The following is a 17,479-nucleotide window of genomic DNA, read 5'->3' as shown; positions in this document are numbered from 1 at the left end:
AAGGTACAGATAGTCGGTCGCTCACTCGGTTTGGTTTTTTTGTGAAGCTGCCTTTGGGGTTCTGGGAAGGTCGTGGAGGGGTATAATGGTCCGGCTAAGGTGGAGAATGTGGTCAAGAGAAAGGTGCCGAAGGGGTGAATGTGTCATTTTGGAGGAAGGTGTCCTTTTTTATTTTCCGCCCTTCTTGGAGTAATATAGATGGGAAGCTGAAGGAAAAACTTCACTAACCAGCCTTGGTCAGCAAAGACCGTCTGCTTAAGATTTGGTTATCAGGACTTTACACATAAGACACTTTTTGTCTCTTCCTCTACCAAAATTTTCCTATTACTTTTAATATGTTTTACTTAAACTAAAATGAAAATTGACGGAGCGTAGTGTGCCCATTTTTTGAATTTGTGTATTCATTACATATTACGACTATAAATCTATCATCTATACTTAAAGATAAATAGTTAATTTTCACTATTTATAATTCCGATCATTTCCAAATTAGATTTAGTTGCTATTTGCTAAAAAACTAGCGAAGAATTAGCAGAAGAGAGAAGTTGAGAAAATTAAGAGATTTAGATCCAGGCTTAGAAGAGAAACTCTCGACTACTGAGATATTATCTTTATAGTCCAGAAAAGAATGAGAAAAATATTCGAGATATCAAATATACTCTTAAAGAGGAACAAAAATCTCTTGATTATTTGAGCATCGGTTAGATCCGCAATTCACTGGTATTAGAGCTTGCTGAAAAAACTCTAAAGGGAATCCCCAATGGAGACAATGTCTGAACTAATATTAGAGAAGTTGAATTCTATATTAAAATCTTCTGATGAGAAACATCAGAATCTGATAAAATAATTATCTAGATGTCAAGATCATCTAGAAAAAGTACCAAATATAATCTCCCAATTAGAAAAATTGGAATACAAACTAGATTATATCAAAGACTTCCTAAAAGAGAAGAAGAACGGCTAACAGCAAGAAATACTGGATTCTATGAAAAATTTACCAAAGGATAAGGAAAAGCCTCCAGTCAAATCCAAGAAATCTAATGGATTTAAACCATTAAAAATACCTAAGAAGAATCCTACCCCAAACATGATTTTTCTGCAACCCTCTACTAGTCAGACTAGTATTAATTATGAAAAGCCAAAATATTTGGTAGCAAGAGATGTCAAGATGATGATCATCTTTGGAAAAAAGAAAGGAGTACAACTCCTAAATGCAGAAGAATTTGAATATAATGAAATAGAACAGGAGGGGAAAAACTCTACAATTCCAAAATTAGATTTCAAACAAATCTATAAAAGAGGAAAGTTTGAACTGATGGATAGCCATCATTTCAAATTATTAGAATTTACAACTCCATCTATAACAGGAGAAACAGATCACTTAATGATCACTCCTCAGGAAGTTGCTAGAGCAAAGGCAAAAAGTCATCAATTTATGCACATTGGAGCAATCCAAGTGGGCATAAAACTTCTTGCCCGAGAAGGCATAAATTGTTCAGTTCTATGTGTCTTACAAGACAATAGACCAACAGATTTTCAAGCTAGTCTGTTGGGAACACTTGAACCATCTTTATGCAATCAAGATAGATGGCATAACTATGAACGAAAATATGCAAGAACTTGCAATAGTATACAAAATATACTATAAACTGATGAGTACCACAATAGAACCCAAGACAAGGATATCAAATATCCCAGGTCTTACTACTGGATTTCTCACCAATCAAAAGAATCATTCACAACAAATTTACAAAGTTACTTGGAATGAAATAACTTTTCCTATTGAATGAAAATTATCTGGTCCAAAGAAACCACCAGAAAGTGCTAAAGTAGCAATTTATAAAAGTAGAAAAATTTGAGATATTAGTCTAAAATTTGATAATCACAGGAAAAGTGATGTCGGTCTTGAGAATATCGAGATAAACAAAAATTTCAGAAGTTGCAACAATACTAGAGAAGCAAGTACTAGTGGCACTAAATTTGCTATAGAAGAACCAACAGATTCTATTACTGAAGAAGAACTAGAAGTTGATCTAAATTGACCAGTAAAAATGCTTAAAGCAAAAAAAGCTCTATAAACTCTATAATGAAGCAGAATCTTGCAAAAATACTGAATGATTAGAACAACTAATTGAAGAAATAAAAAAAATTTAAATAGGAAAGGTAAGAAAAGTCCTTCCTTATCAAGATATAGAAATGGAAGACGGAGAAAGCTCCAATTCCAAAACTTTTATCATCAGAGAAAATGGAAAACTGAAACTCCCTGTACATAAAGCCCCTACAAGCAAAAAGGAAGAAAGAAAATCTCAAAAATTTGTCCCAAAGGACAATATGTCTAGGGTGTCGATCACAAATTATGGTATATGGCTAAATCTAGACAAATCTCTAGATAAAAGAAAATCTATTGACCAATGGGTAGATAGCCTCATAATGGCTGCTGCTCACACCCTTGAAAAATTTGAAGCACTAGATCTTCAAGTATATTTTGAAACTACCCTCATTGGAGTAGCTAAGAAATATTGCTTGTCTTTCAAAGAAACTGTCAAAGGAAGAGACTGGTTAGAAGAAATTAAAAAAAAAACTCAAACCTAAGTGAAAAGGTCAAAGAAGCGGCCAAATCAAACATTTTTGCTCTCAAAATCTGTGACATAAGATAATTTGAAGAGTATCTAAATGAATTTCAAGAATACTATTGTACAATTGGTGAACTAGAAAACACTGATCTAGTAAACCTGTTACACATGAAATTTCCTGAACCATGGAGAATAGCTATGAGAGAAAACATAGCAGAAAAACCAATTGAAAGATTTTCAGTTGGCGGAATTGCCGATATAATCAGGCAATTACTAAAAGAACAATGCAAAGTGAATCTTAGAGCCAAAATAGCCAAGAAACAGCTCAAAGGAGTTGAAAACTTCTGTTATGGACTAATGGATATGCCCACCAACTGGGGATGTCATGAATCCAAATTCTATAAGAAAAAAAATTACTCAAAAAGGTTCAGAAAGAGTGAAAACAAAAAATTGGAAGTTTAAGAAAAACTCCAATTTCAAGAAACAGGATGAAGATCCAAAAAAACAAATTCTTCAAGAAAAAGAAGAATCACCAAACCAACCATCAGAATAAACAACCAGGCAAGAAAGCTTGCAAGCGCTGGTTATGCAAAACTGAAGGACATTATGCCAATGAATGTCCAAAGAAAAATAAAAGATCTACAAAAACTCTATTTGAAAAATATGAACCTATAATAGAAACAGCGAATATGAAAAGCTATGAAAATAGCTTATTCTGATAAAGATGATGACATGTCAGTATACTGTGCCTGGTCTAAAGAAGAATCCTCATCTGACTCTGAAATAGATTCTGAAATTGAACATTTAGAATCTAGACAGTTGAATGTTCTTAAAGTAAAAAATTAGGAGAAAAGTGAGACAGAAGCAATAATGTCTTCATATCAGGTTAACCTTGTTACATTCATGAGTGACTACTGCCTCTTTCATGAAAATAATGGGCTTCCTATGTTCTGTGAAGAATAAAAAAGACTTATCACAAAGAATGCTTCATAGCCGAAGCAAGAAGAAAAACAAAAGATGGCAATATAAGCCAACTGGTAGAATAAGAATATGAAGAATATTTCTGTGAACAAAAGAAGAAAAAGGTAGAAGTTTTATTCCAAGAAATTACTGAATCTTCATCGAAAATAAAAAAAGAAAAGATCGATGAAAATATAGAACTGGTTGAACCAGAAAACATTCCAGAAGAATGTAAACCATTTGTACCACAAGAACAAGCTCAAGACGAGCTTCAACAATCAAAAGTCATCTCTACTAGTAGATATAGCAACTACATAGAGATTGGATTGAAATTCCCTGATCATAGAAAATATCATCTACATGCATTTGTAGAAAATGTATTAGGATTCACAATTGCAAAAAGATTTGCAATTCCAGAAGAACTCTAGAAAGAAGATAATAAAAGAATAGCTACTGGTGTCCAATTTGATGGAAGCCATTTAACCATGAAAAAGGTAGCTAGAGATGTTCATATCACCATTAGTGGAGGAACATTTATCATCAACACTCTTTAGCAATCAGAAGGCCAAGGGTCAGATTTCTTGTTGGGAAATGATTTCATTCTCCAACAGAGATTTGTTCAAGATGAAAAAGCTATGGGCTTTAGAAAATAAGATAGAATGTTTTGTGCTGATAGACTTACCCAAGCAAAAAGTGTAGTAGGTCCAAATTTTACTACTCAATATCAGAGATCGCAACAAAATAGTGGTGATCATAAGCCCTATAAGCCGAGATTTGAACATGTGCTTCAAATTAAGCAATAGAAAGAATTGCTTATCAAAGATTCTTCTTCTTCTGAAGAAGAAATTAGCAAAGATGAAGAATCTAGTTTCATCCATGAGCAAAATCTCAAGCACTTTCAAAATAAGCTTGAATCTCAGAATATCCCTACTCTTGATAAAATCAAGAAAATGCTCGAACAGAATATAGATGTCGGCCCAAAAATTTTTTTGGGAAAAAGACCCAGTGGTCTGTAAATTAAGACTACATGATATGAATGCTATATGTCATGTCAAATCTATTCCTCAATACGAAGAAAAAGACGAAAAAGAATTCAAGAAGGACATAGAAGATCTCCTGAACAAGAGATTAGTTCGACCATCTACTAGCCCTCATCATGCTCCTGCTTTCTACGTGATAAATCATGCAGGAAATGTTTGAGGAAAAGCTAGAATGATGATTGATTACAGAGATGTCAATAAAAAGACCGTTAAAGACAGTTATCAAATAGCTCAAGCGAGAGTCTTGATCAATCAGCTCAAAGGAGCTAAAGTTTTTTTCAAAATTCGATGCAAAGTCGGGTTTTTTGCAAGTTAAGACGCATCCAAATAGTGTTCCTCTCACTGCATTTGGAACACGACATGATCATTATGAATGGTTAGTAATGCCCTTTGGCCTAAAATAATCCCATTCAATCTTCTAGAGAAAGATGGATGACATCTTCAAACATGTTGCTGAATTCTGTGTCGTTTATATCGATAACATTCTTGTCTTCTCCAAAAACAGAGAAGAACACATGAAACACCTTTACGAGGTTGTTAAGTTGATAATTCAGCATGGAATCATCCTAAGAAAAAAGAAAGTCTTTTTCATCCTTGATGAAGTTGATTGTCTTGGTATAAATATCAAGAATGGAATAATAAAGCTTCAACCTCATATTCTAGAGAAAATCTGAAAATTCCCAGATAAAATACCTGATGCTAAGAGTCTAGAAAGATTCTTAGAAGTCATCAACTATGGAAGGGATTTCATTCCCAAAATCCTAGGTCTAACAGCAATGTTATCTCCTAAAACAAGTTCTAAAAAAAAATGGAACTTCATAGAATATGATGAAAAAATTGTGAAGTAGATAAAATCTTTTTGCAAGAATCTCCCTCCTCTACAACAACAAGAAGAGAATGATGAAATCATACTCCAAACTGATGCTAGTGATAATTACTGGTCCGGTGTTGTTCTGGCAAAAACGCCTGGAACTAATATTGAAAAGATCTATAAATTTTGTAGTGGCAAGTTCAACCCTACATAATAAACTTATCCTACAGGAGAAAAAGAAATCTTGGCTGTAAAGAAAACAATTTTAAATTCTCCCACTTTTCTAGGAAAACCCTTTACTGTGTGCACCGATTGTGCTAGAGTAAAGAATTTTAAAAATTTTAAACTTGATAAAGTTGCTGATAGAGGAAGATTAGCAAATTGTCAATTATTTCCTAACCAATATGACTACAATGTTGAATTAATTGTAGGAAACAAGAACTATCTTCCAGACGTCCTAACCAGAGAACTGGTAATGTTTACCCAAAGAGATGGCGATGAATGACGTAATCCTAGAAATAGAAGAATTGGAAAAGATCCTAAAAAAGTTGAGGAATCCAAAGAAAAAATCCTCAAAAGATTTTTGCTAGGTCCAAAAAGACTAGCCACAACTGATCAATCCCAGGGTAAATGATTGGCTAGCCAGTCTCAAACGGCAGACGGTAAAGACTGTTGCTTTGCTAAAAAGCAAAATAATTCCATATGGAGTTTTAAATGTTTTCAATTATGAATTAAAAACCTTCGATGAACCTGCGTTCAGAATTGGCAAAAGATTAGCTTATCACCAGATAGCTATTTTAGATAACCTTTTATATGCTTTTTAGGAAAGAAACAGTGGACTCATGTTCCCAGCTTTGTTTGCCCTAGCTGAAAAACTTCATGAAAATTCTAGGCCACAGTTTAAAGAAGTTCAAGAAAATATGACACAACAGAGTGCTGTCCAGAATGAAAAAAATCAGTATCTTGAAGATTCTGAAAGTGCTAGAATCCCGGTCTTAGCACTAAAAGAATCAGATTGGTTCTACTTTCATAGTCTTATTGGAAGTCATCATTCAGACTCATGTCTTCCTCCAACCCTCTTCATTGTCTCTGGACCTTATGTTGGAAGATATGTGGTCAATGTTGAGAGTGAATACCCTCATGAACACAAGGTTTGGCTTGTTGAAAATGGTTTCATCCATAACCTCTGGACTAAAACCAATAATGATCTCAAAAGACTACCACCCATCATTTTCAACACAATCAAGAATGTTAGAAAAAATGATTGCATTCTTAGGTTGAAGTTCAGATCCACTCCACCATAATGAATTCAAAAGAAAAATGGTGAAGTTGAGTACATTTCTCCATATCATTATGTGAGAATTATTCAAGGAAAATATTTATCTTCAGCCTGCATGTGTAGGATATAATGGCCAACCAAATTCCAGTATTCCTTGGATGAAGGCTATGTCCTTAGAATATATCAAAAAAATCATCGAAGAAGACCCTGAAAATACATTTTTAGTAGCAGGAGAGAAAATCATAATCACTACCTATAATCATCTTGAAGTTGTTAGCAGTGATCTTTTTCTATCCCTTAAGGGAAAAGAAATTGACTCCATGTTAGCATGCTTATAGTGGATCGAAATGCTTGAAAATGACAACCGCTACAAAATGTATGCAGATACAGATGTTGATACGCTTAAAGCAAGCGCGCAATTTAACCCTGAAAATGTCATCGTTAGTATATGGTAAATAGAGATCGTTCTAATCCGGGGATTGAGGGTACACCTGTCATTGCAAAAACAACTAAAGAATTAATAAAAAGTATAAAATATTATTTACAAAAATAAAACAAAGAATGAAAATATATACAAGTAAACACAAATAAGGGGGATTTTAGAATAATTAAATCAAAAATTAAAATAAATAAAATAAAGAAAATGTAAAAACATATATACAAGGGTGGAACCCAAGGAACAAAGATCAAAACCACAATCATATGCAAGAAATCCAATCACAATTCCTATAGTTGATTTTCAATGTCATGAGAAAGAAGTTGACCATGTGAAACGTTAGAAAGCAAACGATTTCCCATATTTTACTTTCCTTCAATAATTAATCTAAGTGAAAGCACCTAAATCAATCCTATTGAACATGCAATCATAGTCTAGAAAGCTAGCTAATCAAGAACACATTCAACGCATGAAGAACAAAGAAAGGATGTCAACCAAAGTGCACAACCTAGTTATGAATAAGTTCACCTATTTGCAATCCTCCTTAATTGATTTCGACTTTTGTCCAAAGCCTTTACTACTTAAATTAGCTCCAATTACATGCATATATCCTAAGTTGGCCACCAAAGAACACATACATATAAAAGTTTTCTGTAAAACAAAATCAATCAAGCAATCTCACATAAGCAACATATAAATCAACATATAAAAATCACAACTTTATTTCAAAATATAAAAATGGGCTTAAACTTGGCCCTAAACGTTATGTCAACAAGAAATCAAGTTCATACGAAATCAAAACAAAGAAAACCAAAAAGGTTACAAGGAATACGATAGAATTACACCGTGAAGGATGAATGGTGGAAAGCTTGAGACGTTGGTCTTGGATCTTGAAAGCAAGGCTCCAAAGCTTCACGACACAAGGTGGATGATGGCAGTTAGGAGGCTTCATGGCTTCTTCTTCTCTTCTTCTCTTTGCTTGAAGACGCAGAGACTTAAAACTAGAGGATGGAGAGAAAGCTTGATGTTATGGAGAGAATTTTCTGAATGAAGAGGTGTGTTTTGTGGTGTAGCATAGGGGGGTTTATATAGGGGAGGGCAAGGCTTCATGAATTTAATTTCTAAGGAATTTTCTGGTTGCACCACACCGCTCCAACCAATGAATTAATGCCACGTCAGCTCTGCCATGTCACTCAACCAATCAAAAAGCTCCAAAATCAATCCCTAATATATTGTTGCTGATTTTCCCATGATTTAATCTGATTTTATTCACAATTTTCGGCCAAATATCTAGGCATGAACCTAGACAATGTATCCGGACTCATTTTGGACCTTTTCTCCTTCAAATCTCTCCATGGCTTTATCCTTAATGTCCTCCCCTTGATTTTCTCTTGATTTTCACATTAAAATTGCATATTTTATTCTCTAATTTCAGCCAACATATCTTGAGGGAATTGAGGAACGAATCTGGACTTGTTTTGAATCTTTTCTTCCTTAAAATTCTCCCTTGATATTCTCCACGTAATCTCCTTGATTTTCCATGCAAAAATCAGATTTAATCTCCCAAAATATCTCCCACGTCATCATGTTGTCTCCTAATACCTTCAGGTTTCCTAGCCTCATCAAGATTCCTGCTTTGACTGGGATTCCTAGTTGGACCAGGAAAACTCCATTTCTTCATTTCAGCTCCATTTATTCCAAGGTACCTAGAAAATAAAAACTAAATTAAAATTTATTTATTTAAGGAAATAACTAAGTAAAATATGAAGAAATAATTATTAAAACGTCGCATTAAAATGCTCCTATCAGATGTCGAGAAAAATTGAACCAAAGTCAGGATGGAAAACAACTCTTTTGTCCTCGGCCATAATTCTGAAATAGATGAAAACATGTGAAGCAGCAGGTGTAGAGAGCACCGAAAGCAACTTTAGCTTTTTCTAAAGATGCTTTTGCTTTTCAGAAAAGACGAAAGTGAAAAACCTTTCACCAAAAGGAATATGTTTTTCGTCAATCGACCTCAATCATCAAGCGCACTCACGAGAGCAGAAAATAATGGAGTTGTTATGTACATTTTTATGTTTTGAATTCCAGTTTGAGTTCCGCTGCTCCCTATAGAAGGAGCCTTAATTTCAGTTTGTAAGGCATCCGAAAATTGAGAAGAATAATTTTCCCTCAAGAAGTAAGACAACCATAGTAGCAGTGTGTTCTTTCTTTCTGTAAAAATTTGTGTGGGAATTGGGGTATCCATTCCAAGTAAGTACTTGTATTTCAGTTATGAGTAACTAAAACAGATTTTAGCTATTTACCCGAGAGTGAGCTCTGGGTTTTTAGTTTGTTTTCATGTTTGCATAAATAAATTCTATTGTGAGCCCAGTACACTGTCACAAAAAATTGTTTGTTTTAAATTTTCTACTAAAATATCTGTTTATCCTACCATTTATCAAGCTAAGATTAATATCCCAAGCTTAGAACAGCAGTGATTCTGGCCTGTTAAGTAACCATTTAGATATGATGTCGTTAGGTGAATTTGTGGCATGTTGAAGGATAGATCTTTGCTATAGGAAATTAATATTTTTCTTGATATTTGAAGAAAGATAAAAGTAGAAAAAGAAGAAGGGTGTAAACTTCCTAGAGGAACATCCCAAAACCTAGTCAGAAAGTGCTAACCACACCTAGTAGATCAACCAAGTACTATCCAAGGCAGAAGTCTGGTAGTGGAGGCATTTGGGAGACTTCCATCCTATTTCTGATGGAAGTGAACAAAATGTGTGACGGTGTGAGGTGTGGAAGCTTGCAACGAAGTTTGTGACCGGTTACCATTCAGCATTGTAATTAGGGGTGGACTAATTTAAGTCATTCCTGCATAGCGTTGTCGTACTAATTTTTTTTTTTCTTTTTCTTGTTTCAAGTTTTCAAAACTGTTTAACCTCACCTAATGGAAATGAACTGTATGTTATCTCGTGGTAAAGGCAAGGACTATCTCCTGCTTATATATATGGCCATAAATCCAAAGAGTCCTCTCTCCATAAAAGAGTCTAGAATCTCTGGCTAAAGCTTATCAATTAGGAAACTAAAACTTATCACATTAACTTTATGTTGGCCAAGTAGAGTTAACTTCAACTTCTAATCCCCCTTAAGAGATTTACATTCTTAACAGGTAACTAGATAGAGTTGATGCATTCTATTTTTTTTCATTGTTGAACTAAATCACTTTGTCATTAACCTAATGCATTAATATAATATGAAATCCAATATTTTCTAAGATCCTCCAGTTAATATTCTCCCCAGTCACCACGCCAAAAGTTTGAAATTTTAGGGTTCATTTCCTCATCGAGTAGAACATTACTTGCTTTTAGATCTCAACGTATAATCCTAAGCTTGAAATCTTGGTGGAGATAGAGGAGACCCCGAGCAATTCCACAAATGATGTGGAAACGTTTAGGCCAATGTAACAGTAGTTCTTCCTTTCTTGTAATTTGATCTAGCTAGTTCATCTATTATTAGTCCAAAATCCAAGTAGCTTCCAGATATATGAACTCTTTTCCGGCCAGGGGTCTAGAACCCCAAAATGGATTGATTTGATAAGATAATATGAGGTTCACATCCAAAACCAATTGACAATTAATGGAGTAGCCCAAACCCTTATAAACCCATAACCAAGGTCCTATTTTTCCCATGCGGGATGTATATATTCTTAACACGCCCCGCAAGTGTGGCGAACTTTCAAGCCATACAAGTGAATAACTTTTGGGTGACATGGAGCCAGTGTGGTCATTAAGCATGCACTTGTGGGTAACCTGCCATGATACCATGATAAAGTAATTTGAGATTCACATCTAAAACCTATTGCAAGTGAGATTGGAAGCAAAAGGCCCTAGTAGTTTCTAGAAGATGACTATATTTGCGTTCAACAACACCATTTTGTTGGGATGTGTAAACACAATAATGTTGAAAAATAACCCCTTATTCAAGAAAAAGGTCCTGTAAAAAAAAAGAAATTCTGCCATGTTATCAGTACATATTTGTTGAACATGAGTCTAAAAATTGAGTTTTGACATAAGCAAAAAAATTTCGAAGCAAAGTTTGTGTTTCACTCTCATGACGCATCAAGAAAACCCATGTAAAACGAGAAAAATCATCTACAATAGTTAAAAAATAATGAGCACCATTGAGTGAGAGAGTTTTATGTATTCCCCAAATGTCACAATGTATAAGAGAAAAACATCGAGAAGTTAATATTGAACTAGAAGGAAAAGGTTGGCGAGTTTGTTTAGACAAAGGACAAATTTCACACTTACTGTTGGAATCAAAATGAAATGAAGCGAGTTATTGGCTATATATTTTAAACGGGTGGGAAAAGAATGCCCCAAAGGGTGATGCCAAAGGTCGAAAGAGATGGTAAGGTGAGAAGCAAAAGGATGTTTGGATGGAGAGATGGAAGCTAGCGCCACAAGGTAATAAAGGTCTCCTCGTCACTTACCCATACCAATTATCGTCCTTGAAGCCAAGTTCTGCAAAATACACCAAGATGGAAAAAAAGGTACAGAACAATATAAGTCATCTATAGTTCTTCCAACATATAAAAGATTGACATCAAATGAAGGCACACACAGAACATCTCGAAAAAAGGCATCATTGATTTTAATTGACCCCTTCATGGAAATATGAGCCTTGGTACCACTAGGCAATGTCAGTACGTGAAGTATTCTTTTGACTACTTATGAACAACTTTGGTGAGTTAATAATATGATCGGTCACTCCACTGTCGATAATCCACTGATTAGGGGCAACTAGTGACAAAGCAAACTTCGAAGCACAAGTCATGAGAAGATGATGAAAAAGATAACGTAGCAAGTGGTGCGGCCCAAATAAAATGAGAACTAGGGTTTTTAGGCCTGCTCTGATACCATGTCAGAAAAATATTTGAGGTGGAATGTATATATTCTCAACCTGATTTATATTCTCCATATGAACCTATTATCTACTATGAACAAAACTATTTCCACTAAAATTTTATAATATATCAAAAGTCCATACCAAAAATGAAGAAGTCCCGCTTCTGTTGGCAATGTATGTATTCATACATCAGCATTTTCTCCTCTTCTAGCACGCAACAACCAAGAATCTATCTTTACAAGATTTCAGTGCTGAAGTTTGGGAATCGTTATAATTTCATTTATGAACTCTTTAAATCCTTAGCTGGAACTGCTTGAAAGCCTCTTCACAGCAAATTCTTGTCCATCTGCTATTGCGCCTGGAAGATTATACAATATTTCAATTTTCAAGTATTGTGAAATTCAGTATAAGTCATTCTTTGTTAGTTATGGCCATTATTCTGAAGCAAGTTGAAACTATACTTGGCCTTGTAAACAGGTCCGAAGCCACCTTCTTCAAGCTTCATATCATCTGAAAAGTTTGTGGTTACGTTGAAGAGTGGGAGCTCCATCTTTTCCTTTTGTGCCCCTTAATTCTTTTGAATTTCTTCTCATTTTTTCTGTCTCTGATATAGTATAAATGTTAATAATGTCAGCTGTAATCTATGAGAAAACTGTACAAGAAAAAAAATAAACGCACTAAAATTACAATCTTGATGAATTTCAACACTCACCTTGATCATATCGATGGGTTAGGTGACGCAGGTAGCGAGCATACCTGAGGCTCTGCCATTGATGAAGGGCTTAATGGAAAGCTGTGGCGTGGCAGAGGTTCCCAATCACGTGTGCGACGCACAAATCGTCGTTCGAGTGGTCGCTGGGTGGGTGGTGCTGTGAGGCACGCGTGGTTGTAGGGTTGGCGGCGATAGAGCTACTCAATCATGGAGGTATCTAGGGACGGCGGGGACGACATTACAGAAAGGATGAGAGGGTTTGGGCTTGGCATCTGTAGAAGAGCAGACGAAAACAAAAATTAAACCTATGTGATCTCATCCAGATAATCAAGGATTATGAATCTTATTCCGATCTAGATAGAGGAGAAAGTCACCGTCACATTACGATCTGGATAGAGCATATAGATCTAACAAGAAGAAAAAGCTATAGACAGATCGATAAGGAGAGAGAATTACCTATCCGGTGAGCTAAAGAATCAGATCTGCAATTTGTTCGACGAGGAAAAGATGGAGATATATATATATATATATATATATATATATATATATAGAGAGAGAGAGAGAGAGAGAGAGAGAGAGAGAGAGAGAGAGAGAGAGAGAGAGAGAGAGAGAGAGAGAGGTCAACTAAAATGATAGAGGCCAATTTTATCAGCCAACCTAAGGTGCGAATTGGTGTGGGAAAAAAAGTGGGAAATTTAACTTTTGGCAAAAAAATTTCGACGGGGCAACAGAAGTTTGGAGAAGTTTGCTCATGTGGTTTTTTCTGGTCGTCCTCGTAAGCTTATTAGGACACGTTGACAAAAATGTGTCCTTATATGTGGTTTTTATAGTAGTGAACTCTGCTTTGCTTGCAAAACAAGCTTGGAGGGTGCTTTGCAATCCTAATTTTCTTATTGCTCATATTTATAAAGCGAGGTACTTTCCAACTGAGTCCTTTTGGACAGTAGACCTACATCCTTCTCCGTCATACTCTTGGAGAAGTATATTCTCTACAAGGGAGCTACTTCAACAAAGTGCCTATTGGCAGATTGGGAATGGCATCAATGACAACATCTGGTCGGATTCTTGGATACCTAATTTACAAAATGGTAAGCCAGATATCAATGAAGCGGCTTTGGAAGAGGTCTCTAGGGTCTGTGATCTTTTTTTGAGTATGGGAATTTGGAATGTACCTCTCATTAACCGACTCTTTTTGGTTGAAGAAGTTGCAGCGGCTTTGAGTATTCCACTAAGCTCAAGAGATTTGGCAGACAGATTAGTTTGGAAGTTGGAAAAGAATGGTAAGTATTCTGTTAAAAGTGCGTACCATTTTTCTTTTTCTCATTCTCATGCCCGTAGTCCTTTTCGGTTGTCTGTGAATAATGATTTTTGGAAGAAAATATGGAAGGTGATGATACCTAGTTCAGCGAAGATTCATATATGGAGAGTACACTACTAGAATTATGTCAATAGACATCACCACTATTAAATCGGTCAAAATTGCACGCGATTTAAAAAACTAGTTAACATCGGTTTATGAAATATCCGATTTCTATTGTGGTTATAGACATCAGTCATTAAATTAACCGATGTGTAAGCTTTAGTTCAAAAATTTTGAAAAAATGCGGAGGGACTAAGTTAGTTTGTGAAACGCAGGGTCAAAAATTTTAATTCCCTCAAACACTTCTTCATTTTGTCTGAAACTTTCGACCCCAGCTCACTTTGACCCCAGCTCCTTCTCCAACCTGACCCGCGCCCCCGACCTCAGCTTGTTCTCCGACTCAACCAGCACCACTAGAGTTTGATTTTCTTTTCGGTGTAGGTCCGCTCTCTTCTCTTTTCTCTTCATCATCCTTTTCGAGCGCTGTTCCGAGCCTACCGCCAGCGATAGTGTGCTCAGATCACACCTCTCAATTTCGTGTATTCTCATCTTCCGGCTCATGTCGATATGTTGATAGGATACCCAGAGTGAGTCTCTTTAAGCAGATTTTGGTCTGGGTTTTGATCGAATGATTAGTCCAAGATCAAAAGTTGCCTGGTTTCACTTTGTATATGTAAATATATACTAGTTCTTGAGTTTGGCTGTTGAGATTTGATATCTACTGGTTTCATTTATCTTTAATTTCATTTTCTAAAATTTCAGAAAAGAGGAAATGCACAATTACCAAGGTCACACCCAATTTTGCTTAGCAGGTTAAACATCACAGCTCCTTGAGAGTGATTGCAGTGGTTCTGGGGAATGGAAAGGGGAGTTTTTCCCTAATATTCCCAAAATTAAATCTAAGGTATAGAGGCTAATATGACCCATTTCCCTTATGATTGCATCAATTTTTTTTTTTTTTTTTTGTGTGTTTTACAACAGGAAGATGATATCGTATAAATGGTTCTAATACACTTATATTTACACAAGTTGAAGGTTAAATCTGTGTTTTGTTGTTTTTGATTGGTCAAGTTTTGCACATACTGCATTATTGTTCTAAGAATTTTTTCTCAGCAGAACTGTTTTCATCTGTATATCTTTTTATCTTGCAGGGCCCCTCTAGTAAGAACCACCTTGCATACAAATGGTATAATGCAGAGGAGGAGATTCTGGGGAAGAAAATGAACGTTGGTAACTCTTTTATATTATTTGAGTTTTCAAGCTGCTAATGGTTCTTAACTGAAATTTTTGCCAACATTAGGATTGGTTGAGGTTTAGTGTTGCATTTTGGCACACATTCCGTGGAACAGGAGCTGACCCATTCGGTGCGCCTAAAAAAAATGGGCATGGGGAGGATGGAACTTATAACTCTGTTGCTATGGCCAAGAGAAGAAGTGAGAACATCCTCTGTTATTCTTCTCTTTATGTGACAGAGTGATTGAATTATATTTATATATGGGTAACTTACAATGCAGTGAAAGCCAACTTTGAGTTCATATATAAGTTTGGAGTCGATAGGTGGTGTTTCCATGACTGGGATATTGCTCCGGATGGCAAAACCTTGGAGGTAAATAATTCCTTAAGGTTACTTTTACTGATACATTAGCAAAAGAAAGCATGATTGGTGATATAGCATTGCTTGTACAAACAAGATAAACAGGAATTTGTTGATTTACCTAGTTTTGTTTGTTGCTAGAAACTAATAAAAGCTTGAACTGTTTGAGCTAAAGGAATAAATATTGTTTAGCTTTTACCTGGATATTTGTCTATAGCTCTAATTCTCTACAATGTCCTGGTAATATGTAGTTTGAAAAATACAAATTGCTTGTCCTGAATTCTTGTGTGTGAGATTGTGTTAGATGATAGATCATCCCAAGTCCTGCATGTATCTGTAAAGATGCCTTCATAAGTAGTTGCATGTTGTTTTATTGTTATATACTGTAGATATGAATTTTTATGAGAATGAACAAGTTGCTATTGATTATTTGGTAGTTCTGTTTTACTTGGTGTCACTCGTGGATTTGATATATGGGCTCCTTCTAGCTTGGAATGCTAAAAGTTTTGGTGGTGTTACTTATGGTAAAATAGAGCAGCAGCATGGTTTTAATTTTGGTAACCATGTATGTATATACGCTTACTTTTGAAGTCTCTTCTTAATGGAAGGGTGAAGATCCAGGGAGTAGCTTGGAATGATCAATTCTTGGCCTCACTGTCATTTGATTTTAGTGCCTCCATCCCTAGAGATAAAAGGAATCTGCTGCACTGAACCGAGAGCTCCAATTATTGGAACAATAGTCTGCTTCTAGTGACCGTTTATCTGCGCTTATCAATGAGACATTGCAGTTATATGACCGGAACTCTTTTCACGAGATGTTCCAGGGTAATTAACTAGACATAATTTCAAATTATGGGAAATTCTAGTGTAGTGGTGGGTCTCTCATACCCACATTTACAAAAGTGAGAACAAATTTTGTTGTCAAAGTTGTAATTTGAGTTCTACTTTGTGTAATCTTAGTTCTAATAATGGTAATTACACCTCTTACGACATTTTACAAGTTTTTGAACAAATTCGTTGTCAATGTTGTAATCTTAGTTCTAATAATAGTAATTACACCTCTTACGACATTTTTAGAAGCTTTTGAACAAAATAGTTGTCAATGTTGTAATTTTTGTTTAACTATATGTAAATAGTGTAAATGAATATGGTAACTTTTGTTCTCAATGTTGTAATTTTGGTTCAAATACTTATAAATTTTTGTTCAAATAGTTGTAAATGAGAATATCTCATACCCACTAGTACACTAGCTTGTCTCTCAAATTATATTCAATTTTAAAGTGCTATAGCATCCATTTGTAGTGCTGCTAATGAATAATATTAATTTAGGAAGCACGGGTTTAGATGTATGAAGGTATTTATATTTTGTGATATATACTAGTGAGTCAGAAATGATTGGCATGTGTGCTTACAAATACACCATAAGTTCAATAACGGTCTTTTTCCTCATATTTAGTCAATCCTTATCCCATATCCTTCCTTCCCTCTCATTTTTGAAACTTACTTTATATCAGTTTTAAATAGTACTCCGTTTTGTAGTTATGTTTTGGGATCAAATCATTTTTTGGTCTGCTCTATGGGCATCACTCGCTCTAGAGTTTAGACATTACTCCTTGATCCTTATCAACCCTATCATAAGATTGGAAAACTACTATTACTTCACTAATGTTATTATCTTGAAGTGTTTTTTTTTCTTGTTACTGTTGAGTGTTCTTAGGCTTGGCTGAGGACTTCTTGTCCTCTATTATTGTTTGGCTCCCATGAGATATAATTTATTGATCTGACATGGAGAGTAATTTTCTAGCTGCTAGTCCCCAA

At 35.2% G+C, this 17,479-nt stretch overlaps 1 protein-coding gene and 1 long non-coding RNA gene across 5 annotated transcripts; one reads left to right on the top strand and one right to left on the bottom strand.

The window, feature by feature from the left end:
• Window positions 1–11,321: 11,321 nt before the first annotated feature.
• LOC121049605 lies at window positions 11,322–12,971 on the bottom strand. Its single transcript, XR_005800866.1, has 4 exons — window positions 12,708–12,971; window positions 12,457–12,599; window positions 12,137–12,353; window positions 11,322–11,610 (listed from the first exon to the last, which is right to left on the bottom strand). It is a non-coding gene; the product is annotated as an uncharacterized LOC121049605 (long non-coding RNA).
• Window positions 12,972–14,334: 1,363 nt separating this feature from the next.
• Window positions 14,335–16,641, top strand: LOC112167641 (xylose isomerase-like). 4 transcript variants are annotated; one of them, XR_002923877.2, is made up of 6 exons: window positions 14,338–14,654; window positions 14,830–14,971; window positions 15,219–15,297; window positions 15,368–15,500; window positions 15,582–15,673; window positions 16,270–16,641. XR_002923877.2 is itself a non-coding variant. In XM_040507415.1 (5 exons), exons 2-5 carry the CDS (start codon window positions 15,288–15,290, stop codon window positions 16,370–16,372), a joined length of 351 nt encoding a protein of 116 aa, XP_040363349.1. In that variant the 5' UTR covers window positions 14,880–14,971; window positions 15,219–15,287; the 3' UTR covers window positions 16,373–16,641. The 4 variants fall into 4 exon arrangements, 1 of the variants encoding a protein (XP_040363349.1); XR_005800865.1 differs by having other exon boundaries at window positions 14,335–14,654; window positions 14,880–14,971; window positions 15,219–15,500; XR_002923875.2 differs by having other exon boundaries at window positions 15,219–15,500.
• The last annotated feature ends 838 nt before the right edge of the window (window positions 16,642–17,479 follow it).

The sequence above is a fragment of the Rosa chinensis genome, chromosome 5 (genome assembly GCF_002994745.2).
Source record: "Rosa chinensis cultivar Old Blush chromosome 5, RchiOBHm-V2, whole genome shotgun sequence".
NCBI classification, from domain to species: Eukaryota; Viridiplantae; Streptophyta; class Magnoliopsida; order Rosales; family Rosaceae; genus Rosa; species Rosa chinensis.
This window is presented reverse-complemented; position numbering and strand designations above follow the sequence as displayed.

What these genes read in the sequence shown, in the direction of transcription:
- LOC112167641 (XM_040507415.1), top strand. An exon ending in TGCTATGGCCAAGAGAAGAA is followed by an intron (nt 15,501 to 15,581) that starts GTGAGAACATCC and finishes CTTACAATGCAG; the next exon opens with TGAAAGCCAACTTTGAGTTC. An exon ending in CGGATGGCAAAACCTTGGAG is followed by an intron (nt 15,674 to 16,252) that starts GTAAATAATTCC and finishes TTACTTTTGAAG; the next exon opens with TCTCTTCTTAATGGAAGGGT.